The sequence below is a fragment of the Lineus longissimus genome, chromosome 12, assembly GCF_910592395.1.
Source record: "Lineus longissimus chromosome 12, tnLinLong1.2, whole genome shotgun sequence".
Classification (NCBI taxonomy): Eukaryota; Metazoa; Nemertea; class Pilidiophora; order Heteronemertea; family Lineidae; genus Lineus; species Lineus longissimus.
In genome coordinates, this window is record NC_088319.1 from 1,210,618 (window position 1) to 1,233,644 (window position 23,027).

Genomic DNA, 23,027 nt, shown 5'->3' on the forward strand with positions numbered 1-23,027 from the left:
GTCTTGTCTCATAGGCCAGCAAGACCAATCCCAGGTAGGGAGCTGTCTGCTCATCTCTTATCAGTTAAAGTTTTATGACAAGAATAGATAGACCTCCAATTCAGGGCGAGCCCAAAGTCTCAGTGTCTTCTAATCACTTTGGACAAGTGGTCATTAACGTCACTTATTTCTTCCAAAGAGGCGAAAATCTTGTAAGTATCTTTATAATCATTTATGTGGCAATATGAAGAATATGATAGTTTAAGTCAGTTCTGCTTACGAAGAAAGACTTTGAGTCTCACCTCAAGTTAAAATTCGTCTTGAGTCATCAGATATTGATGGGCGGCGTGACGAAGCATAAAATTATAAAGCAAGCATCAACAACAAAAGCTTTTCACTATTGCAGCCAATCGGACGGTACCTTTGATGTGAAACTTTAACTATCGCGTCCCCCAAGATCCCCAGATCCGAATGCACAAGTTGAATTAGAACTTCATCACGTCTTTGAAGGAAGGGAGCGCTGTTTTCATAGACGACCAATCGTGGGACTCGGTATTCAGGAATACAAGATGACTCGGAACATGGATTTGGCAGGTAAAGCCTGGAGTTCAGGATTTTGATTCCGTTTGGTGCCTAAAGGGGCGATGTTTTGGTGTTTTTCTCCCATGGGTGCACATAACAATGCATCATTTTGCCAGCCTCACCTCTTTTCATAATATTTCATTGAGGAGGAAACACCAAAAACCGTATTGTATACCAATGTTTGGCAATCATTCTTCAAAATAAACTACATATATTAATACCTCTTTTTGTAAATATTCAGAACAAAAGAGTTCTACTAGAGACTTTCACTATTTTGTTCCATGTAATCTTTCTAACTTGTATAATGCTACCATGCCCAATTGTTCAATAGTGCCCAAAGCAAATGGTGCCATGTTCAATTGTTTATGAGGGCCCAAATGGTGCTATTTACAATTGTTTTTGAGGGCCCAAGGCAAATGGTGCCATGTGCAATTGTTTATGAGGGCCCAAGGCAAAAGGTGCCATGTTCTATTGTTTATGAGGGCCCAAGGCAAATGGTGCCATGTTCTATTGTTTATGAGGGCCCAAGGCAAAAGGTGCCATGTTTTATTGTTTATGAGGGCCCAAGGCAAATGGTGCCATGTTCTATTATTTATGAGGGCCCAAGGCAAAAGGTGCCATGTTTTATTGTTTATGAGGGCCCAAGGCAAATGGTGCCATGTTCTATTATTTATGAGGGCCCAAGGCAAAAGGTGCCATGTTTTATTGTTTATGAGGGCCCAAGGCAAATGGTGCCATGTACAATTGTTTATAAGGGCCCACGGCAAATGGTGCCATGTTCTATTGTTTATGAGGGCCCAAGGCAAATGGTGCCATGTACAATTGTTTATGAGGGCCCAAGGCAAATGGTGCCATGTACAATTGTTTATGAGGGCCCACGGCAAATGGTGCCATGTTCTATTGTTTATGAGGTCCCAAGGCAAACGGTGCCATGTTCTATTGTTTATGAGGGCCCACGGCAAATGATGCCATGTACAATTGTTTATGAGGGCCCAAGGTAAAAGGTGCCATGTTCTATTGTTTATGAGGGCCCACGGCAAATGGTGCCATGTTCTATTGTTTATGAGGGCCCACGGCAAATGATGCCATGTACAATTGTTTATGAGGGCCCAAGGTAAAAGGTGCCATGTTCTATTGTTTATGAGGGCCCAAGGTAAAAGGTGCCATGTTCTATTGTTTATGAGGCCCCACGGCAAAAGGTACCATGTACAATTGTTTATGAGGGCCCATAGCAAATAGATCACATAGTAGCTTAACCTGGCTCATTCCTCTCGAGTCATTTTACAGATTTGAAGAAGTCTTCACTGTACAAACATCATTCTGTATAATCGTTGAAAAAAATTATTAAAGAGTGTTGATTGAGTTGCATCATGTCTGTTTCGCTTACCACCAGACACACAATTGTCTCCATGTGACACTCCCTAATAGTATTTATATTGCCTGGAATGGCTGAAATCAAAAAGCACACAGATGCTTCAACACTAGTTGAAACGTGTCAAATGAAACAAGCCAAACTAAATGAACCAAGAAGATCACGTTTTGATGTAATATGATTGCAAGTGTTAGGTTGATATTTGCATGAAATGAACTAGAGCCATCAGGTGGTGGCAAAGATTGGTCTCCAGGGAATTGACAAATGGGCGTTGTTTACTGAGATGTGATAAGGAAATGTTGGACAAGGTCAGGATATTTTGGGATGGTTCCTTGGACTGTCACAGCCCAGTAGATGCATGGTCACAACCTAGGACAGACAACTAGTAAATGCAGTCTGGACCTTTACATCAAACTCGTTGAAGTTCAGCATGAGACAAACCAATCCATTAAATGCATGGTCACAACCTACAGGTCAACAAGTAAATGTAGTCTGGACCTTTGTACCAATTCCTTTAAAGTACAGGTTGAGACAAATCAGCCTAGTAGATACATGGCACAGCCTTGGGACAAAAGCCTGAACCTTTACATCCATTCCTTTGAGGTGTTTCAACATTTGTATACTACAACTCAGATCTGTGACCAACCTGAATAGTAAGCCAACAGAATCCCCCCTTCCCCCAGAATGACACCCTTAGGCATACCACTCCTATGGCCCTGAATGCCACAAAACAAAGAAAAACAATTGGCAGATAAGACACTGTGTTCAAATTATAACTGGATGAAATTTTGGTTCCAGATAACTGATGCACCCAAGGGAATATCCTTCGACCCAGAGCATAGTCTAATAGGCTACACCTTGCAAGAGTCAGCAATCCAGGCACAAGACCTCAATTACAAACCGAGCTGGGCAAAGCATCAAGAAATAGGTCAGTTTTTTATATTTGCCCGATTTCATCTTAAAGGCCTACGCCATTCGTTAAAAATTTTGAATTTGTGATTGAATATAAAAATGACCAATTGCAGAAATACGTACTTTATATAAATTTCAACATTGTCGTTGTGTAGACTGATATACAAATACTATGAATACAAAGTTTAAACAAATTTGTACTCAGAATAACTGCACTACGGCATTGTGTATTAGTGCATTTCTATTTAACTTGACCACAAGTAATAACGAACGGTGTACCCCTTTAAGGGCTGACCACAGGTACCACTGTGGCGGGGATAGTAGTCCTAGGGCTGATAGTCCGTGTAACAATAGCCCGCATTGCTAAATGTTTTGGTTAGGGTTAGCGGTACAATAGATCATGCTGCTTAATTGGTCAAATACAATGCTACCGGACTATGACTCCAGGGGGACTATATCCGCTGTCACACCACCATTCTAGCAACAGCTTGAAATCCTAAAGCAAATCATCTTGACCCTCAAGCCTTGGATCCACTCTGCTGACCCGCGCCAGACCCTGTTACACCAACCCTTGACGCCCGTATAAACAGAAGACATGACCTTTAATCATACATGACTCATCGCATTTATTCATGTGATAAGTTTTCAGGCCGAGCAAAGAGCAATGACAGACAATGAGCTCACTTGACATCATTTTTGACCTAGTAATTCATGACACAGTCTCGACCCTCAAGAAGTCACATGACAATATGTGAGAGCATGTGACAAGACAAATAAAAATCAAGAGAAATATGACAATATTTATTCCTATTATACTCAACTCTTTTGTCGTCTTTCAGTCATTGAACTATACAAGGTACATTTTCATAATATAATCATATCAACAAGTACAATCATGTTGGTTTGTTGTGAATTCTTTTCTAACTCATCTCAATTAAAGACAACATCTGTCAGTGCCAAGGTTGTCCTCGCCAGAGAGGTTCAACTGTACAACTTTTTCATTCATGTTTCAGAAATGGAAACCACGTGTAATACTGAGGAGACAGATGACGATGGATCCACTTTCAGCCGGGCTGCCAGAGATGATAACAAGAATGAAGTTAAGAAACACCTCGACTCCAAAAAAAGATGGTAAAAACGGTAATGTGATCTCTGCAAAAAACTTGGAAGGAAAAATTCTCCCAGTCATCATAAATGAGAAAGGACGTACACATACAGTAGAACTGATTTTAGAAAATACAGACATTGAAATAAGTCGAAGTGGAACAAATACTTAGGCTAAGGCTGACCTCAACCTCTCTCCTGTTTCAACAGCAGCAAAAAACGGACATCATTGATTATGTTCTTATACTTTTATTGAGAGGAAGGCCAGAGATTCAGACAAAACAGGGTTTCTCTCCTTCTAGTCCCAGAATATCATCGAACAACATGAGAATATTCTTTAGCAATTGAGTAGGATTATATATTGAGACAATGGAAATTCAGGCTGCCTCTCCTCTTTTTAAAGCATCACAAAATGGACAAGAGATTGTTGTAAAACGTCTATTAGATAGAGGTGCAGACATTAAGACAAAGACAACCGAGGGTGACACTCCTCTTTCATTAGCATCATTTGATGGACATGAGAAGGTTGTTACACTTCTATTAGATAGAGGTGCAGACATTGAGACAAAGGAAAACAAGGGTTTCACTCCTCTTTCAGTAGCATCACAAAATGGACATGAGAATGTTGTTACACTTCTATTAGATAGAGGTGCAGACATTGAGACAAAGACAAACCGGGGTTTCACTCCTCTTTCATTAGCATCAGAAAATGGACATGAGAATGTTGTTACACTTCTATTAGATAGAGGTGCAGACATTGAGACAAAGACAAACCGGGGTTTCACTCCTCTTTCATTAGCATCAGAAAATGGACATGAGAATGTTGTTACACTTCTATTAGATAGAGATGCAGACATTGAGACAAAGACAAACAAGGGTGCCTCTCCTCTTTACCTGGCATCACAAAATGGACATGAGAATGTTGTTACACTTCTATTAGATAGAGGTGCAGACATTGAGACAAAGGAAGAACTGGGATTCACTCCTCTTTTAATAGCATCACAAAATGGACATGAGAATGTTGTTACACTTCTATTAGATAGAGGTGCATACATTGAGACAAAGACAAACCGGGGTGCCTCTCCTCTTTCAGTAGCATCACTAAATGGACAGGAGAATGTTGTTACACTTCTATTAGATAGAGGTGCAAACATTGAGACAAAGACAACCCAGGGTTTCACTCCTCTTTCAGCAGCATCACTTAATGGACATGAGAATGTTGTTACACTTCTATTAGATAGAGGTGCAGACATTGAGACAAAGACAAACCAGGGTGTCACTTCTCTTTCATTAGCATCACTTAATGGACATGAGAAGGTTGTTACACTTCTATTAGATAGAGGTGCAGACATTAAGACAAAAGAAAACAAGGGTTTCTCTCCTCTTTCAGTAACTTCACAAAATGGACATGAGAATGTTGTTACACTTCTATTAGATAGAGGTGCAAACATTGAGACAAAGACAACCCAGGGTTTCACTCCTCTTGCAATAGCATCACAAAATGGACATGAGAAGGTTGTTACACTTCTATTAGATAGAGGTGCAGACATTGAGACAAAGACAAACCGGGGTTTCACTCCTCTTTCATTAGCATCAGAAAATGGACATGAGAATGTTGTTACACTTCTATTAGATAGAGGTGCAGACATTGAGGCAAAGACAGACCGGGGTTCCACTCCTCTTTACCTGGCATTACAAAATGGACGTGAGAAGGTAGTTACACTTCTATTAGATAGAGGTGCAGACATTGAAGCAAAGACAAACCAGGGTGTCACTTCTCTTTCAATAGCATCACAAAATGGACATGAGAATGTTGTTACACTTCTATTAGATAGAGGTGCAGACATTGAGACAAAGAAAGAACTGGGTTTCACTCCTCTTTTAATAGCATCAGAAAATGGACATGAGAATGTTGTTACACTTCTATTAGATAGAGGTGCAGACATTGAGGCAAAGACAGACCAGGGTGCCTCTCCTCTTTACCTGGCATCACAAAATGGACATGAGAAGGTTGTTACACTTCTATTAGATAGAGGTGCATACATTGAGACAAAGACAAACCAGGGTACCTCTCCTCTTGTAATAGCATCACAAAATGGACATGAGAATGTTGTTACACTTCTATTAGATAGAGGTGCAGACATTAAGACAAAGACAGACCAGGGTGCCTCTCCTCTTGTAATAGCATCACAAAATGGACATGAGAATGTTGTTACACTTCTATTAGATAGAGGTGCAGACATTGAGGCAAAGACAGACCAGGGTGCCTCTCCTCTTTACCTGGCATCACAAAATGGACATGAGAAGGTTGTTACACTTCTATTAGATAGAGGTGCATACATTGAGACAAAGACAAACCAGGGTACCTCTCCTCTTGTAATAGCATCACAAAATGGACATGAGAATGTTGTTACACTTCTATTAGATACAGGTGCAGACATTGAGACAAAGACAACCGAGGGTTTCACTCCTCTTTTAATAGCATCACAAAATGGACATGAGAATGTTGTTACACTTCTATTAGATAGAGGTGCAGACATTGAGACAAAGACAAACCAGGGTGTCACTTCTCTTTCATTAGCATCACAAAATGGACATGAGAATGTTGTTACACTTCTATTAGATAGAGGTGCAGACATTGAGACAAAGACAAACCAGGGTGTCACTTCTCTTTCATTAGCATCACAAAATGGACATGAGAATGTTGTTACACTTCTATTAGATAGAGGTGCAGACATTGAGACAAAGCAAAACCGGGGTTTCACTTCTCTTTCATTAGCATCACACACTGGACATGAGAAGGTTGTTACACTTCTATTAGATAGAGGTGCAGACATTGAGACAAAGACAAACCGGGGTGCCTCTCATCTTTCAATAGCATCACTTAATGGACATGAGAAGGTTGTTACACTTCTATTAGATAGAGGTGCAGACATTGAGACAAAGACAAACCAGGGTGCCACTCCTCTTTCACTTGCATTACAAAATGGACATGAGAATGTTGTTGCACTTCTATTAGATAGAGGTGCAGACATTGAGATGAAATATAAAAAAGACTGGCACCCAATTCATATTGCTGTGTACAATGGCAATTTAGATAAAATAATATCACTGATCCAGCATCAAGAAAACATAGAGAGGAAGAACAAGCGGGGACAATCTCCCCTCAATATGGCTGCTGCAATAGGGAAAAAAGACGCTGTCGATTTACTCATCAGCCATGATGCTGACTATCACAGCACAGACTGTGATGGGTTTTCTCCTTTGGAAAATAGCATCATACATGGTCAAGTGGATGTCATAGAATATTTGCTTAAACTCTTTTCTGACAGAGGTGAAAGTAGAAGTCAAGTTAGGGGAAGCTTAGAACTAGCAGCCAGATATGGGCAAAATGATGTAATCCGCTTTCTGGTTGAAATGTATCAACAAATAAACTTAGACTACAATATGGTTCTCGCATCTTCCCTAGCAGCAGCTGTTTCTAATGGCCATTTTGAGAGCGTTCGATTGCTTCATTCGTTAGGTGCAACACCATTAAGAGACCACCATGAATTGGGAGAATGTCTTACAGACTGTGACTGCATGGATATTTACTTATACCTCTTGATTTTTAAAAGAAGCCCCGAAGCAGTGACATCAAGTGGTGACAATAGATATGATCATTTGTGTTATAGTGATCGAATTGACTGGGATATTTTTGAGAATGCTCTGTCACCACTCGTATCTACAGTCCAGAAAAATATCACCGCTTTAAATTTAGTCAAACTACCAGGTCTGGGCTCGATTAAAAGCCTTCCTCAAGGTAAAGTCAGTAATCTGCAGCAAACGATTTGGGAACGTGTAAAAAAGATAACAGAAAAATCAGTTAAGCAGTTCGCACTGACAACTGCACTAATCGGAAGTACAGCAGAATCAACTAAAGTGGGATTCACTGATGAATTTGACATCATACTAAAACAAGAATATCCTTTGCGCCTAGATAAAATAATAAATTTTGGGCATGGTTACAGGAAGTATGAAGAAAACAATGTGGATTCCAGTAGTAAGTTGTTTCATTCTAACATATGGGCAGATCTTGACACCAAAGATGACATGCTTGTCTCAATACCTACAGCCGTAGCAGGCGATGGTGCTGCATGCACTTGCATGAAACTGCGATATCGGGATGAGAAAGATAAAAAGCGAAGCTTGTTGGTATCAGTTGATCTAGTGCCAGTCATGCATGTAAATGACTGGCCAAGTGATGCTATTCAGAAAACCTGGATGATGAATTCTGCGGAGCTGAAAGCCCGAGGGTACCAGCTGGTGGCCAGACCACCCCATAAGGACACTACGTTTGGGAAAACCTTTGATACATGTGAGCGGGAGAAACTCTTCCGTGTTACATTCTCTCTGCTCGAAGTGGAGCACATTAAGCAACTCGAGGACAGGGTAAAGGATGCGTACATCTTGGCAAAATGTCTCAGGAATCCAGTGGCATGTCACGTTGTCATAAAAGACGAAGGCTTAATACATTTCGTAGGCAAATTCGTAACAAGCTACTTCCTCAAGACAGTCTTTATGCACAATGTGGAGGACTTCCTCAACCATGAGCGACCCCTGGTTGAGATGGCGTACATATTGTACAGTCAGCTGGAGTACTACCTCTCCCACGGATATATCCCCATCTTCTGGATGCCCCAGATCAATCTCCTCGAAGGGGTTGACATCAGTGCAGCTAAAGCACACAAGGTGGCAGCACATATGAAGGCTCATGTCGGCGAGCGTTACCGAGAGGAACTCAACAAGGAACCCCCTGACGATGTCAACGATAAGATAGAGCTTCCACCAGAATGCTCAGTCATAGACTTCACTAAAGCTTCAGGAACAGAGATTCTCTCACTGCCGTTGAAATTGGGAAGCTCGCGGGAGACAAGACGCAGAAAAAACATATGTTATACAGAGAGAGGGGGGAATCGATCTGGTAAGCGAAGACGTAAAAATGCAGACAGACAAAAGGACACCGATAGTGGCCTCTGATGCCTATCTTCAAACAAGGGAAACTACAAGCTTAGAATCATCCTTCAATTGATTACCATTATCGGTGACATGCCTCAAATTTCCCAACTCTCGATTTCTCGGATACCAAACTCGAGAAACAACTTCAGTTGCGTATTAAGGTCAAACAATAGCTGTGTATAAGAGAGTATGTTTCAAGCAGTAGAAGGATTGAATTAGGTACATGACATGTGGTTAGGAGGGGCAAATTGACTCCTGGACATTAAAAACACCCTGAATAGCTCAGGTTGAGATAAAGAGGTGTTTAACTGACGTCACTGAAATCCAGATGTTGCCAACTTGATTTCAAATTAGCGCCAGGCGTAATGGTTTACATAAGGACAGTGTATGACTTGGTCAACCATTTTTACTGAACATTTCTCCATTAGGGCTGAGATTACTATTAACTGTATATAATATAATGAAATGCTTAAGTTTCTCTGCTATGCCTAAATACCGCCAGGAATATTAGTTATTTGGTTTGCCAACATCATTTTTGACTTTTTTGATTTTGAATAATATCAACTAACATAATTCAGGTCGCTTTTGAAATAGGAACTCCTTTTCTAGATTTTACGGGGTCAGAAAGATATTCTCTCACAGGCAGTAAACACAATCCCGCATTGTATCAAATTCTGACATGTCTCACGAAAATGCTAATAAAAAAATTCAAAATCATTGGCATTTTTTCAAATTCACTTGTGACATTGAAAAGATATAGGACCACACTTCTGCAAAGTTTGATGAAAATCACGCCATTAAATTTGTTTTAAATCATGAAAATGTACACATATGATGTATATAGAAGATTTGATTGTGTACTGAGGCCTTTAGGTTACATGTATATAATGATGAAGGAGTTATGTCACTTGATATATAAGGTGTCCACTTCATGAGGTTATTACAGGTTACTGACTTCTTGACAAATGTTTTTGAATCACATTTGTGCAAAACGGTTTTCATTGTGTTTTACTCAATATTGTAACTATAGCGATGTTTATGCAAAATATCACCTGACAATTTTATTGATACGTATGCAAGTACGAGTTTGTTCAAAGAAGGGGATGTCTAAAAATTAGAAAATTGGGCTTGTATACTAAATGAATGGCCCTTAGACAAAGTTCATTGGTTAAAAGCAGCAGATCATTAAAAGTCTTTAGTAGTAAAGAATACTACGAAAATATTAGACTGTTTAATTTGTCAGTGCATGGGCTAACTTTCTGTTGGCCTCCTGGTCAATGAGATGTCACAGGTGACAAGTGGGCATATGTGACAATAAAAAGGAAAATCTTTCCATATTTTAGCAAAAAGCTGAAATAACAGGTTTTTAGAACCCAGTCAGGAACTGGCAAAACTGCAATCAACACTACAAGATGTTGACACTCACTGCGTTATCCCAACGTTGAGGTGTATATGTTTTTTAGTTTTGATTTAAAGGGACTATTACCCAAACCTAGTGGTATGCCTTTTCCCTTAATATATTTAGTTGTGCTCCATTTCACCAAAAATGTTAAAATGGCTTGAAAATTCGATAGTATTTCACTTCAAATGCTTTGTTTGTGGTCATATATTGTCTGATTCTGGCAATGTAAGTATTTCTAGATACTTTGGACTTTGAAGTTTCAGAAGAAATATAACATTCTGTTCAAATATTGCGAAATCGCCAAATATGTCAACCCACTTTTTTCGTGAAATGGGGTGTGGGTTTTAGATGACACCAATAGGTGTCATCACTGGTATGGTTAGATTCTGTTGTGTGATATGTTTTTGTGTCTGTTTATGAATTGTCAAGTAAATTGTAATCATTTTGATGTATTATTAGTTTAGGTAATGATAATGTAATAAATAGGGTAAAACTTATCACTGTGTTGTTAAAAAACTGTTTGTAAACAAACATACCAGTAAAACGTGAAATATCTCCATGAGAGAAAAAGTAAACCAATTTGACCGTGTTCAATTGTCAATAGACTTGATATTGCATTTGAGCCCGAAATGTGACGATTGATCAATGCAATACAGTTGAAAGTTTCGAGATTTTTAAGTTTGAGTGGTGACATCTGTTGACTATCTACTGGAACACGGTGACTAGCAAAACCACAGAGGGTTAACCTGCCTATCAAACCAGGCTTATTCACCTGCCAATGTATGCTACTAAAATACTAGCCTCTAAAGTGCATCAATCAACTATAAATTAAACTTTTTATCTGAATTCAAAAACTTTTTTTGGTAGACTAAAGTCTAATTGATTGTTTTTAGTTTAAGATTAGAATTAATTTGCTTCCGAACTAACTTCAACTGAAAAGGACAGCCAGTGTGTATACATGAAAAGGGGTTACTTTACTATAGACTAGACGCTGAATGCATGTACAAATGTACTATGGGCGGCTGCCCTTATAAATATTATAAGTTTTTTACAAGATATATGTTTATGATATAATAATAATATATACGATGAATTACTACTTGAATCAGATACTTAAAATGAAATGGCCAGGGCCATTGTGCTCACCTCATGTGGAGGAAAGATGGATAAGAGCATGGTATTGTGTCATGTAGTGTTAGGTTTGATGTAGGTCCAAGCAGTTACAATTTCCCCAAAATGGCCAATTTACAGTACATTCGACCTCTGTGACCTTGAAAAGTAGGTCAAATCAAAGAAGACCCGGGTGACACATTGAATGGTTGTTAGAATTAGATGTACCTATGATATAAAATTGGTGCCAATCGGGCAAGTCATTACTAGGAATAATGGCATTTTGAAGAATTTAGGATTTGGCCCCCTCCCTGGAGGCCAAACGGCAAATCAGATTGCACCAAACTTCGGTACCTGAGATCACCTGACCAAGGGGTACATGTGTACTTAATTTGTGATCAATAGTCATTGCAGTTAAGAAACGTGCCATAGTTACGGCCTGACGGCGAATTTACGCCATTTGACCTCTGTGACCTTGACAAGAAGGTCACATTAAAAACCTGTGTGCCATATACTGTATGGTGGTTAGATGTACCCATGATATCAAATTGGTGGCAATCGGGCAAGAAGTTAAGGAATAATCACATTTTTAAGGTTTTTGGATTTTGCCCCCTGGTGGTCAAGTAATGAATCATATTGGACCAAACTTCAGTCCCTGAGATCACCTGACTAAGGGGTAAATGTGTACCAAATTTGGTATCAATAGTCATTGCAGTTTAGAAACGTGCCATCGTTACATCCTAACGGCCAATTTACACCATTTGACCTCTGTGACCTTGAAAAGGAGGTCAAATCAAAAACCCGGAGGATATATGATGCACCTTTGCTAGAAGTACCAACCATATTTTTTTCAAAATTTCCCGACTACTATTAAGGGAGATATTGCATATTTTCACTTTTAACGTCTGGCCCCCTGGTGGCCAAACCATGAAACGAATCGGACCGAAACTTAGTCTCCAAGGTGTCATTACATAAGGGTACATGTGTCCCAAGTTTCAACTCAATAGCTCTAACAGTTACGAAACGTGCCCTGCTAACGGACGACGGACGACGACGGACGACGACGGACGACGACGACGACGACGACGACGACGACGACGACGGACGACGGACGCCACGGTATGGGATAAGCTCACCTCTGCTAAGAGGTGAGCTAAAAACAGAGCCTTCACGCTCCGACTTGAGATACTACGGCATGAAAATGTATCTTCTTTGCTAGGAAGAAATTCGGTCGACCACACTACACAGTAGTCAATTCGGGAATGAGCAGAAATCCCGCGAAATCAAAATTAAGCAAGACCAATCCCAGGTAGGGAGCTGTCTGCTCATCTCTTATCAGTTAAAGTTTTATGACAAGAGTAGATAGACCTCCAAGTCAGGGCGAGCCCAAAGTCTCAGTGTCTTCTTATCACTTTGGACAAGTGGTCATTAACGTCACTTATTTCTTCCAAAGAGGCAGAAATCTTGTAAGTATCTTTATAGTCATTTATGTGGCAATATGAAGAATATGATAGTTTAAGTCAGTTCTGCTTACGAAGAAAGACTTTGAGTCTCACCTCAAGTTAACATTCGTCTTGAGTAATCAGATATTGATGGGCTGCGTGACAAAGCAAACAAGAGCTACGCCAAGCGAGCACATTATACGCCCACCATAAGAGTAAAGGGTGGTTGGTCAGGGTGAAAAGTGTGTGAAGTAGCAGGTAAGTGGAAAATGGAAACATGTCTTTGTGACCTTGACCTTTGACCTTTTGACCTCCAAATCAATAGGCTTCTTCGGGCCTATACTAGTGCCCTGCAAACCAGGTTTGGTGACTATACATGATATAGAATTTCAGTAATCGCGCAGACAATGAAAGGTAAGCGGAAAATGGAAACAGGTCTTCATGACCTTGACCTTTGACCTTTTGACCTCCAAATTAATAGGCTTCTTGGGGCCTTTACTAGTGCCCTGCAAACCAGGTTTGGTGAATATACATGATGTAGAATTTCAGTAATCGCGCAGACAATGAAAGGTAAGCGGAAAATGGAAACAGATCTTCGTGATCTTGACCTTTGACCTTTTGACCTCCAAATCAATAGGCTTCTTGGGGCCTATACTAGTGCCCTGCAAACCAGGTTTGGTGACTATACATGATATAGAATTTCAGTAATCGCGCGGACAATGAAAAGTTAACGGACAGAAGGACTAGCGGACAGACGGACACCGAGCGCCATACCATATTACGCTCCGGAGCAGGCGTATAAAAATCATAAAGCGGGCATCAACAACAAAAGCTTTTCACTTTTATCAACTGACCTCCGACCCACTTCCGGATCCTGTTCTATCAAAATCGGAAACATTACCCGACAGGCATCATACCGGATGTAAATAAGTGGGAATCCCCAAAACTTTCAAACAGTGTGGCAAGCAGGAATTTTACAGTGGGTTTTTCCCAGACTAACTATAGGTTTCTGAACTCAGTCAAAACATTCTGTTTGTTATCTAGTCTGGCCGGTTTCTATTGTGTTGTGTAGAGAGCAAGACCAATCCCAGGTAGGGAACTGTCTGCTCATCTACTATCACTTAAAGTTTTATGACAAGAATAGATTGACCTCCAAGTCAGGGCGAGCCCAAAGTCTCAGTGTCTTCTAATCACTTTGGACAAGTGGTCATTAACGTCACTTATTTCCTCCAAAGAGGCAGAAATCTTGTAAGTATCTTTATAATCATTTATGTGGCAATATGAAGAATATGATAGTTTAAGTCAGTTCTGCTTACGAAGAAAGACTTTGAGTCTCACCTCAAGTTAACATTCGTCTTGAGTAATCAGATATTGATGGGCTGCGTGACAAAGCAAAAAATCATCAACAACAAAAGCTTTTCACTATTGCAGCCAATCGGATGGTACCTTTGATGTGAAACTATCGTGTCCCCCAAGATCCCCAGATCCGAATGCACAAGCTGAATTAGAACTTCATCACGTCTTTGAAGGAAGGGAGCGCTGTTTTCATCGTGGGACTCGGTATTCAGGAATACAAGATGACTCGGAACATGGATTTGGCAGGTAAAGCCTGGCGTTCAGGATTTTGATTCCGTTTGGTGCCTAAAGGGGCGATGTTTTGGTGTTTTTCTCCCATGGGTGCACATAACAATGCATCATATTGCCAGCTTCACCTCTTTTCATAATATTTCATTGAGGAGGAAACACCAAAAACCGTATTGTATACCAATGTTTGGCAATCATTCTTCAAAATAAACTACATATATTAATACCTCTTTTTGTAAATATTCAGAACAAAAGAGTTCTACTAGAGACTTTCACTATTTTGTTCCATGTAATCTTTCTAACTTGTATAATGCTACCATGCCCAATTGTTCAATAGTGCCCAAAGCAAATGGTGCCATGTTCAATTGTTTATGAGGGCCCAAATGGTGCTATTTACAATTGTTTTTGAGGGCCCAAGGCAAATGGTGCCATGTGCAATTGTTTATGAGGGCCCAAGGCAAAAGGTGCCATGTTCTATTGTTTATGAGGGCCCAAGGCAAATGGTGCCATGTTCTATTGTTTATGAGGGCCCAAGGCAAAAGGTGCCATGTTCTATTATTTATGAGGGCCCAAGGCAAAAGGTGCCATGTTTTATTGTTTATGAGGGCCCAAGGCAAATGGTGCCATGTACAATTGTTTATAAGGGCCCACGGCAAATGGTGCCATGTTCTATTGTTTATGAGGGCCCAAGGCAAATGGTGCCATGTACAATTGTTTATGAGGGCCCAAGGCAAATGGTGCCATGTACAATTGTTTATGAGGGCCCACGGCAAATGGTGCCATGTTCTATTGTTTATGAGGTCCCAAGGCAAACGGTGCCATGTTCTATTGTTTATGAGGGCCCACGGCAAATGATGCCATGTACAATTGTTTATGAGGGCCCAAGGTAAAAGGTGCCATGTTCTATTGTTTATGAGGCCCCACGGCAAAAGGTACCATGTACAAATGTTTATGAGGGCCCATAGCAAATAGATCACATAGTAGCTTAACCTGGCTCATTCCTCTCGAGTCATTTTACAGATTTGAAGAAGTCTTCACTGTACAAACATCATTCTGTATAATCGTTGAAAAAAATTATTAAAGAGTGTTGATTGAGTTGCATCATGTCTGTTTCGCTTACCACCAGGCACACAATTGTCTCTATGTGACACTCCCTAATAGTATTTATATTGCCAGGAATGGCTGAAATCAAAAAGCACACAGATGCTTCAACACTAGTTGAAACGTGTCAAATGAAACAAGCCAAACTAAATGAACCAAGAAGATCACGTTTTGATGTAATATGATTGCAAGTGTTAGGTTGATATTTGCATGAAATGAACTAGAGCCATCAGGTGGTGGCAAAGATTGGTCTCCAGGGAATTGACAAATGGGCGTTGTTTACTGAGATGTGATAAGGAAATGTTGGACAAGGTCAGGATATTTTGGGATGGTTCCTTGGACTGTCACAGCCCAGTAGATGCATGGTCACAACCTAGGACAGACAACTAGTAAATGCAGTCTGGACCTTTACATCAAACTCGTTGAAGTTCAGCATGAGACAAACCAATCCATTAAATGCATGGTCACAACCTACAGGTCAACAAGTAAATGTAGTCTGGACCTTTGTACCAATTCCTTTAAAGTACAGGTTGAGACAAATCAGCCTAGTAGATACATGGCACAGCCTTGGGACAAAAGCCTGAACCTTTACATCCATTCCTTTGAGGTGTTTCAACATTTGTATACTACAACTCAGATCTGTGACCAACCTGAATAGTAAGCCAACAGAATCCCCCCTTCCCCCAGAATGACACCCTTAGGCATACCACTCCTATGGCCCTGAATGCCACAAAACAAAGAAAAACAATTGGCAGATAAGACACTGTGTTCAAATTATAACTGGATGAAATTTTGGTTCCAGATAACAGATGCACCCAAGGGAATATCCTTCGACCCAGAGCATAGTCTAATAGGCTACACCTTGCAAGAGTCAGCAATCCAGGCACAAGACCCCAATTACAAACCAAGCTGGGCAAAGCATCAAGAAATAGGTCAGTTTTTTATATTTGCCCGATTTCATCTTAAAGGCCTACGCCATTCGTTGAAAATTTTGAATTTGTGATTGAATATAAAAATGACCAATTGCAGAAATACGTACTTAATATAAATTTCAACATTGTCGTTGTGTAGACTGATATACAAATACTATGAATACAAAGTTTAAACAAATTTGTACTCAGAATAACTGCACTACGGCATTGTGTATTAGTGCATTTCTATTTAACTTGACCACAAGTAATAACGAACGGTGTACCCCTTTAAGGGCTGACCACAGGTACCACCATTCCGGCAACAGCTTGAAATCATGAAGCAAATCATCTTGACCCTCAAGCCTTGGATCCACTCTGCTGACCCTCGCCGGACCCTGTTACACCAACCCTTGATGCCTGTATAAGCAGGAGTCATGACCTTTAATCATACATGACTCATCGCATTTATTCATGTGATAAGTTTTCAGGCCGAGCAAAGAGCAATGACAGACAATGAGCTCACTTAACATCATTTTTGACCTAGTAATTCATGACACAGTCTTGACCCTCAAGAAATCACATGACAATATGTGAGAGCATGTGACAAGACAAATAAAAATCAAGAGAAATATGACAATATTTATTCCTATTATACTCAACTCTTTTGTCGTCTTTCAGTCATTGAACTATACCAGGTAGATTTTCATAATATAATCATATCAACAAGTACAATCATGTTGGTTTGTTGTGAATTCTTTTCTAACTCATCTCAATTAAGGGCAACATCTGTCAGTCCCAAGGTTGTCCTCGCCAGAGAGGTTCAACTGTACAACTTTTTCATTCATGTTTCAGAAATGGAAACCACGTGTAATACTGAGGAGACAGATGACGATGGATCCACTTTCAGCCGGGCTGCCAGGGATGGTAACAAGAATGAAGTTAAGAAACACCTTGACTCCAAAAAAAAGATGGTAAAAACGGTAATGTGATCTCTGCAAAAAACTTGGAAGGAAAAATTCTCCCAGTCATCATAGATGAGAAAGGACGTACACATACAGTAGAACTGCTTTTAGAAAATACAGACATTGAAATAAGTCGAAGTGGAACAAATACTTAGGCTAAGGCTGACCTCAACCTCTCTCCTGTTTCAACAGCAGCAAAAAACGGACATCATTGATTATGTTCTTACACTTTTATTGAGAGGAAGGCCAGAGATTCAGACAAAACAGGGTTTCTCTCCTCCTAGAATATCATAGAACAACATGAGAATATTCTTTAGCAATTGAGTAGGATTATATATTGAGACAATGGAAATTCAGGCTGCCTCTCCTCTTTTTAAAGCATCACAAAATGGACAAGAGAATGTTGTTACACTTCTATTAGATAGAGGTGCAGACATTGAGACAAAGACAAACCGGGGTTCCACTCCTCTTTACCTGGCATCACAAAATGGACATGAGAATGTTGTTACACTTCTATTAGATAGAGGTGCAGACATTGAGACAAAGGAAAACCTGGGTTTCACTCCTCTTTTAATAGCATCACAAAATGGACATGAGAATGTTGTTACACTTCTATTAGATAGAGGTGCAGACATTGAGACAAAGACAAACCGGGGTTTCACTCCTCTTTCAATAGCATCACTTAATGGACATGAGAATGTTGTTACACTTCTATTAGATAGAGGTGCAGACATTGAGACAAAGGCAATCCAGGGTTTCACTCCTCTTTCAATAGCATCACTTAATGGACATGAGAATGTTGTTACACTTCTATTAGATAGAGGTGCAGACATTGAGACAAAGACAAACCGGGGTTTCACTCCTCTTTCAATAGCATCACTTAATGGACATGAGAATGTTGTTACACTTCTATTAGATAGAGGTGCAGACATTGAGACAAAGACAACCCAGGGTGTCACTTCTCTTTCATTAGCATCACTTAATGGACATGAGAAGGTTGTTACACTTCTATTAGATAGAGGTGCAGACATTAAGACAAAGACAACCGAGGGTTTCACTCCTCTTTTTTTAGCATCACAAAATGGACATGAGAATGTTGTTACACTTCTATTAGATAGAGGTGCAGTCATTGAGACAAAGAGAGATACGGGTGCCTCTCCTCTTTCATTAGCATCACAAAATGGACATGAGAAGGTTGTTACACTTCTATTAGATAGAGGTGCAGACATTGAGACAAAGACACACCAGGGTTCCACTCCTCTTTCATTAGCATCACAAAATGGACATGAGAATGCTGTTACACTTCTATTAGATAGAGGTGCAGACATTGAGACAAAGGAAAACCGGGGTTTCACTCCTCTTTCAGTAGCATCAAAACATGGACATGAGAATGTTGTTGCACTTCTATTAGATAGAGGTGCAGACATTGAGACGAAAAGTAAAAAAGACTGGGCCCCAATTCATTTTGCTGCGAACTATGGCCAATTAGCTACAATGATTTTACTGATCAAGCGGGGAGCAAACATAGAGAGGAAGAACAACAGGGGACAATCTCCCCTCAACATGGCTGCTACAATAGGGAAAAAAGACGCTGTCGCTTTACTCATCAAACATGATGCTGACTGTCGCAGCAGAGACTGTGACAGGTTTTCTCCTTTGGAAAATAGCATCATACATGGTCAAGTGGATGTCATAGAATATTTGTTTAAACTCTTTTCTGATAGAGGTGATAGTAGAAGTCAAGTTAGGGAAAGGTTAGAACTAGCAGCCAGACATGGGCAAAATGATGCAATCCGCTTTCTGGTTAAAATGTATCAAACAAAGATAGACTGCAATAAGTTTCTCGCATCTTCCCTAGCAGCAGCTGTTTCTAATGGCCATTTTGAGAGCGTTCGATTGCTTCATTCGTTAGGTGAAACACCATTAAGATACCACCATGAATTGGGAGAATGTCTCACAGACTGTGACTGCATGGATATTTACTTATACCTCTTGATTTTTAAAAGAAGCCCCGAAGCAGTGACATCAAGTGGTGACAATAGATATGATCATTTGTGTTATAGTGATCGAATTGACTGGGATATTTTTGAGAATGCTCTGTCACCACTCGTATCTACAGGCCAGAAAAATATCACCGCTTTACATTTAGTCAACCTACCAGGTCTGGGCTCAATTAAAAGCCTTCCTCAAGGTAAAGTCAGTAATCTGAAGCAAACGATTTGGGAATGCGTAAAAAAGATAACAGGAAAAAAAAGAGTAGATGAGTTCACAACGACTGCACTAATTGGAAGTATGGCAGAATCAACTAAAGTGGGATTCACTGATGAATTTGACATCATACTACAAAAAGAATATCCTTTGCACCCAAATAAAATAACAAATATTGGGCATGGTTACAGGAAATATGAAGATGAGACAGTGGATATCAGTAGTAAGTTGTTTCATTCTGTCATATGGGCAGATCTTGACACCAAAGATGACATGCTTGTCTCAATACCTACAGCCGTAGCAGGCGATGGTGCTGCATGCACTTGCATGAAACTGCGATATCAGGATGAGCAAGATAAAAAGCGTAGCTTGTTGGTATCAGTTGATCTAGTGCCAGTCATACATGTAAAAGACTGGCCAAGTGATGCTATTCAGAAAACCTGGATGATGAATTCTGCGGAGCTGAAAGCCCGAGGGTACCAGCTGGTGGCCAGACCACCCCATAAGGACACTAAGTTTGGGAAAACCTTTGATACATGTGAGCGGGAGAAACTCTACCGTGTCACATTCTCTCTGCTCGAAGTGGAGCACATTAAGAATCTCGAGGACAGGGTAAAGGATGCGTACATCTTGGCAAAATGTCTCAGGAATCCAGTGGCATGTCACGTTGTCATAAAAGATGAAGGTGTAATACATTTCGTAGGCAAATTCGTAACAAGCTACTTCCTCAAGACAGTCTTTATGCACAATGTGGAGGACTTCCTCAACCATGAGCGACCCTTGGTTGAGATGGCGTACATATTGTACAGTCAGCTGGAGTACTACCTGTCCCACGGATATATCCCCATCTTCTGGATGCCCAAGATCAACCTCCTCGAAGGGGTTGACATCAGTGCAGCTAAAGCACACAAGGTGGCAGCACATATGAAGGCTCATGTCGGCGAGCGTTACCGAGAGGAACTCAACAAGGAACCCCCTGACGATGTCAACGATAAGATAGAGCTTCCACCAGAATGCTCAGTCATAGACTTCACTGAAGCTTCAGGAACAGAGATTCTCTCACTGCCGTTGAAATTGGGAAGCTCACGGGAGACAAGACGCAGAAAAAACATATGTTATACAGAGAGAGGGGGGAATCGATCTGGTAAGCGAAGACGTAAAAATGCAGACAGACAAAAGGACACCGATAGTGGCCTCTGATGCCTATCTTCAACCAAGGGAAACTACAAGCTTAGAATCATCCTTCAATTGATTACCATTATCGGTGACATGCCTCAAATTTCCCGACTCTCTATTTCTCGGATACCAAACTCGAGAAACAACTTCAGTTGCGTATTAAGGTCAAACAATAGCTGTGTATAAGAGAGTATGTTTCAAGCAGTAGAAGGATTGAATTAGGTACATGACATGTGGTTAGGAGGGGCAAATTGACTCCTGGACATTAAAAACACCCTGAATAGCTCAGGTTGAGATAAAGAGGTGTTTAACTGACGTCACTGAAATCCAGATGTTGCCAACTTGATTTCAAATTAGCGCCAGGCGTAATGGTTTACATAAGGACAGTGTATGACTTGGTCAACCATTTTTACTGAACATTTCTCCATAAGGGCTGAGATGACTATTAACTGTATATAATATAATGAAATGCTTAAGTTTCTCTGCTATGCCTAAATACCGCCAGGAATATTAGTTATTTGGTTTGCCAACATCATTTTTGACTTTTTTGATTTTGAATAATATCAACTAACATAATTCAGGTCGCTTATGAAATAGGAACTCCTTTTCTAGATTTTACGGGGTCAGAAAGATATTCTCTCACAGGCAGTACACACGATCCCGCATTGTATCAAATTCTGACATGTCTCACGAAAATGCCAATAAAAAAATTCAAAATCATTGGCATTTTTTCAAATTCACTTGTGACATTGAAAAGATATAGGACCACACTTCTGCAAAGTTTGATGAAAATCACGCCATTAAATTTGTTTTAAATCACGAAAATGTACACATATGATGTATATAGAAGATTTGATTGTGTACGGAGGCCTTTAGGTTACATGTATATAATGATGAAGGAGTTATGTCACTTGATATTTAAGGTGTCCACTTCATGAGGTTATTACAGGTTACTGACTTCTTGACAAATGTTTTTGAATCACATTTGTGCAAAACGGTTTTCATTGTGTTTTACTCAATATTGTAACTATAGCGATGTTTATGCAAAATATCACCTGACAATTTTATTGATACGTATGCAAGTACGAGTTTGTTCAAAGAAGGGGATGTCTAAAAATTAGAAAATTGGACTTGTATACTAAATGAATGGCCCTTAGACAAAGTTCATTGGTTAAAAGCAGCAGATCATTAAAAGTCTTTAGTAGTAAAGAATACTACGAAAATATTAGACTGTTTAATTTGTCAGTGCATGGGCTAACTTTCTGTTGGCCTCATGGTCAATGAGATGTCACAGGTGACAAGTGGGCATATGTGACAATAAAAAGGAAAATCTTTGCATATTTTAGCAAAAAGCTGAAATAACAGGTTTTTAGAACCCAGTCAGGAACTGGCAAAACTGCAATCAACACTACAAGATGCTGACACTCACTGCGTTATCCCAACGTTGAGGTGTATATGTTTTTTAGTTTTGATTTAAAGGGACTATTACCCAAACCTACTGGGATGCCTTTTCCCTTAATATATTTGGTTTTGCTCCATTTCACCAAAAATGTTAAAATGGCTTGAAAATTGGATAGTATTTCACTTCAAATGCTTTGTTTGTGGTCATATATTGTCTGATTCTGGCAATGTAAGTATTTCTAGATACTTTGGACTTTGAAGTTTCAGAAGAAATATAACATTCTGTTCAAATATTGCGAAATCGCCAAATATGTCAACCCACTTTTTTCGTGAAATGGGGTGTGGGTTTTAGATGACACCAATAGGTGTCATCACTGGTATGGTTAGATTCTATTGTGAGAAATGTTTTTGTGTCTGTTTATGAATTGTCAAGTAAATTGTAATCATTTTGATGTATTATTAGTTAAGGTAATGATAATGTAATAAATAGGGTAAAACTTATCACTGTGTTGTTAAAAAACTGTTTGTAAACAAACATACCAGTAAAACGTGAAATATCTCCATGAGAGAAAAAGTAAACCAATTTGACCGTGTTCAATTGTCAATAGACTTGATATTGCATTTGAGCCCGAAATGTGACAATTGATCAATGCAATACATTTGAAAGTTTCGAGATTTTTAAGTTTGAGTTGAAAAGCATTTGCAAAAATGACCAAAATAATAAGTACACAAAATTCACGTTTTACACTACAGTGTGTTTAAAACCTTGGCACTATTACGGAA

General features: G+C 39.7%; 3 protein-coding genes across 27 annotated transcripts in view; 2 read left to right on the top strand and 1 right to left on the bottom strand.

The window, feature by feature from the left end:
• LOC135497059 (basement membrane-specific heparan sulfate proteoglycan core protein-like) overlaps positions 1-23,027 on the bottom strand; it is a 184,590-nt gene that overhangs the window by 90,265 nt on the left and 71,298 nt on the right. The gene's annotated exons all lie outside the window — the stretch shown is intronic.
• Positions 44-10,841, top strand: LOC135497160 (serine/threonine-protein phosphatase 6 regulatory ankyrin repeat subunit B-like). Its single transcript, XM_064786903.1, has 4 exons — positions 44-191; positions 386-573; positions 2,732-2,861; positions 3,859-10,841. Exon 4 carries the CDS (start codon positions 4,319-4,321, stop codon positions 8,966-8,968), a length of 4,650 nt encoding a protein of 1,549 aa, XP_064642973.1. The 5' UTR covers positions 44-191; positions 386-573; positions 2,732-2,861; positions 3,859-4,318; the 3' UTR covers positions 8,969-10,841.
• Positions 13,994-22,745, top strand: LOC135497064 (ankyrin-3-like). Of its 2 annotated transcripts, XM_064786756.1 has the most exons (5): positions 14,000-14,149; positions 14,333-14,503; positions 16,389-16,518; positions 17,350-18,480; positions 18,877-22,745. In XM_064786756.1, the coding sequence occupies exons 4-5, from the start codon at positions 17,805-17,807 to the stop codon at positions 20,865-20,867; spliced, it is 2,667 nt and encodes an 888-aa protein (XP_064642826.1). In that variant the 5' UTR covers positions 14,000-14,149; positions 14,333-14,503; positions 16,389-16,518; positions 17,350-17,804; the 3' UTR covers positions 20,868-22,745. The 2 variants fall into 2 exon arrangements, with proteins under 2 accessions (XP_064642825.1, XP_064642826.1); XM_064786755.1 differs by having other exon boundaries at positions 13,994-14,149; positions 17,350-22,745.

Coding starts and splice junctions, on each gene's coding strand:
- LOC135497160 (XM_064786903.1), top strand. CDS start 4,319: ATGGAAATTCAGGCTGCCTCTCCTCTTTTTAAAGCATCACAAAATGGA.
- LOC135497064 (XM_064786755.1), top strand. CDS start 17,805: ATGGAAATTCAGGCTGCCTCTCCTCTTTTTAAAGCATCACAAAATGGA.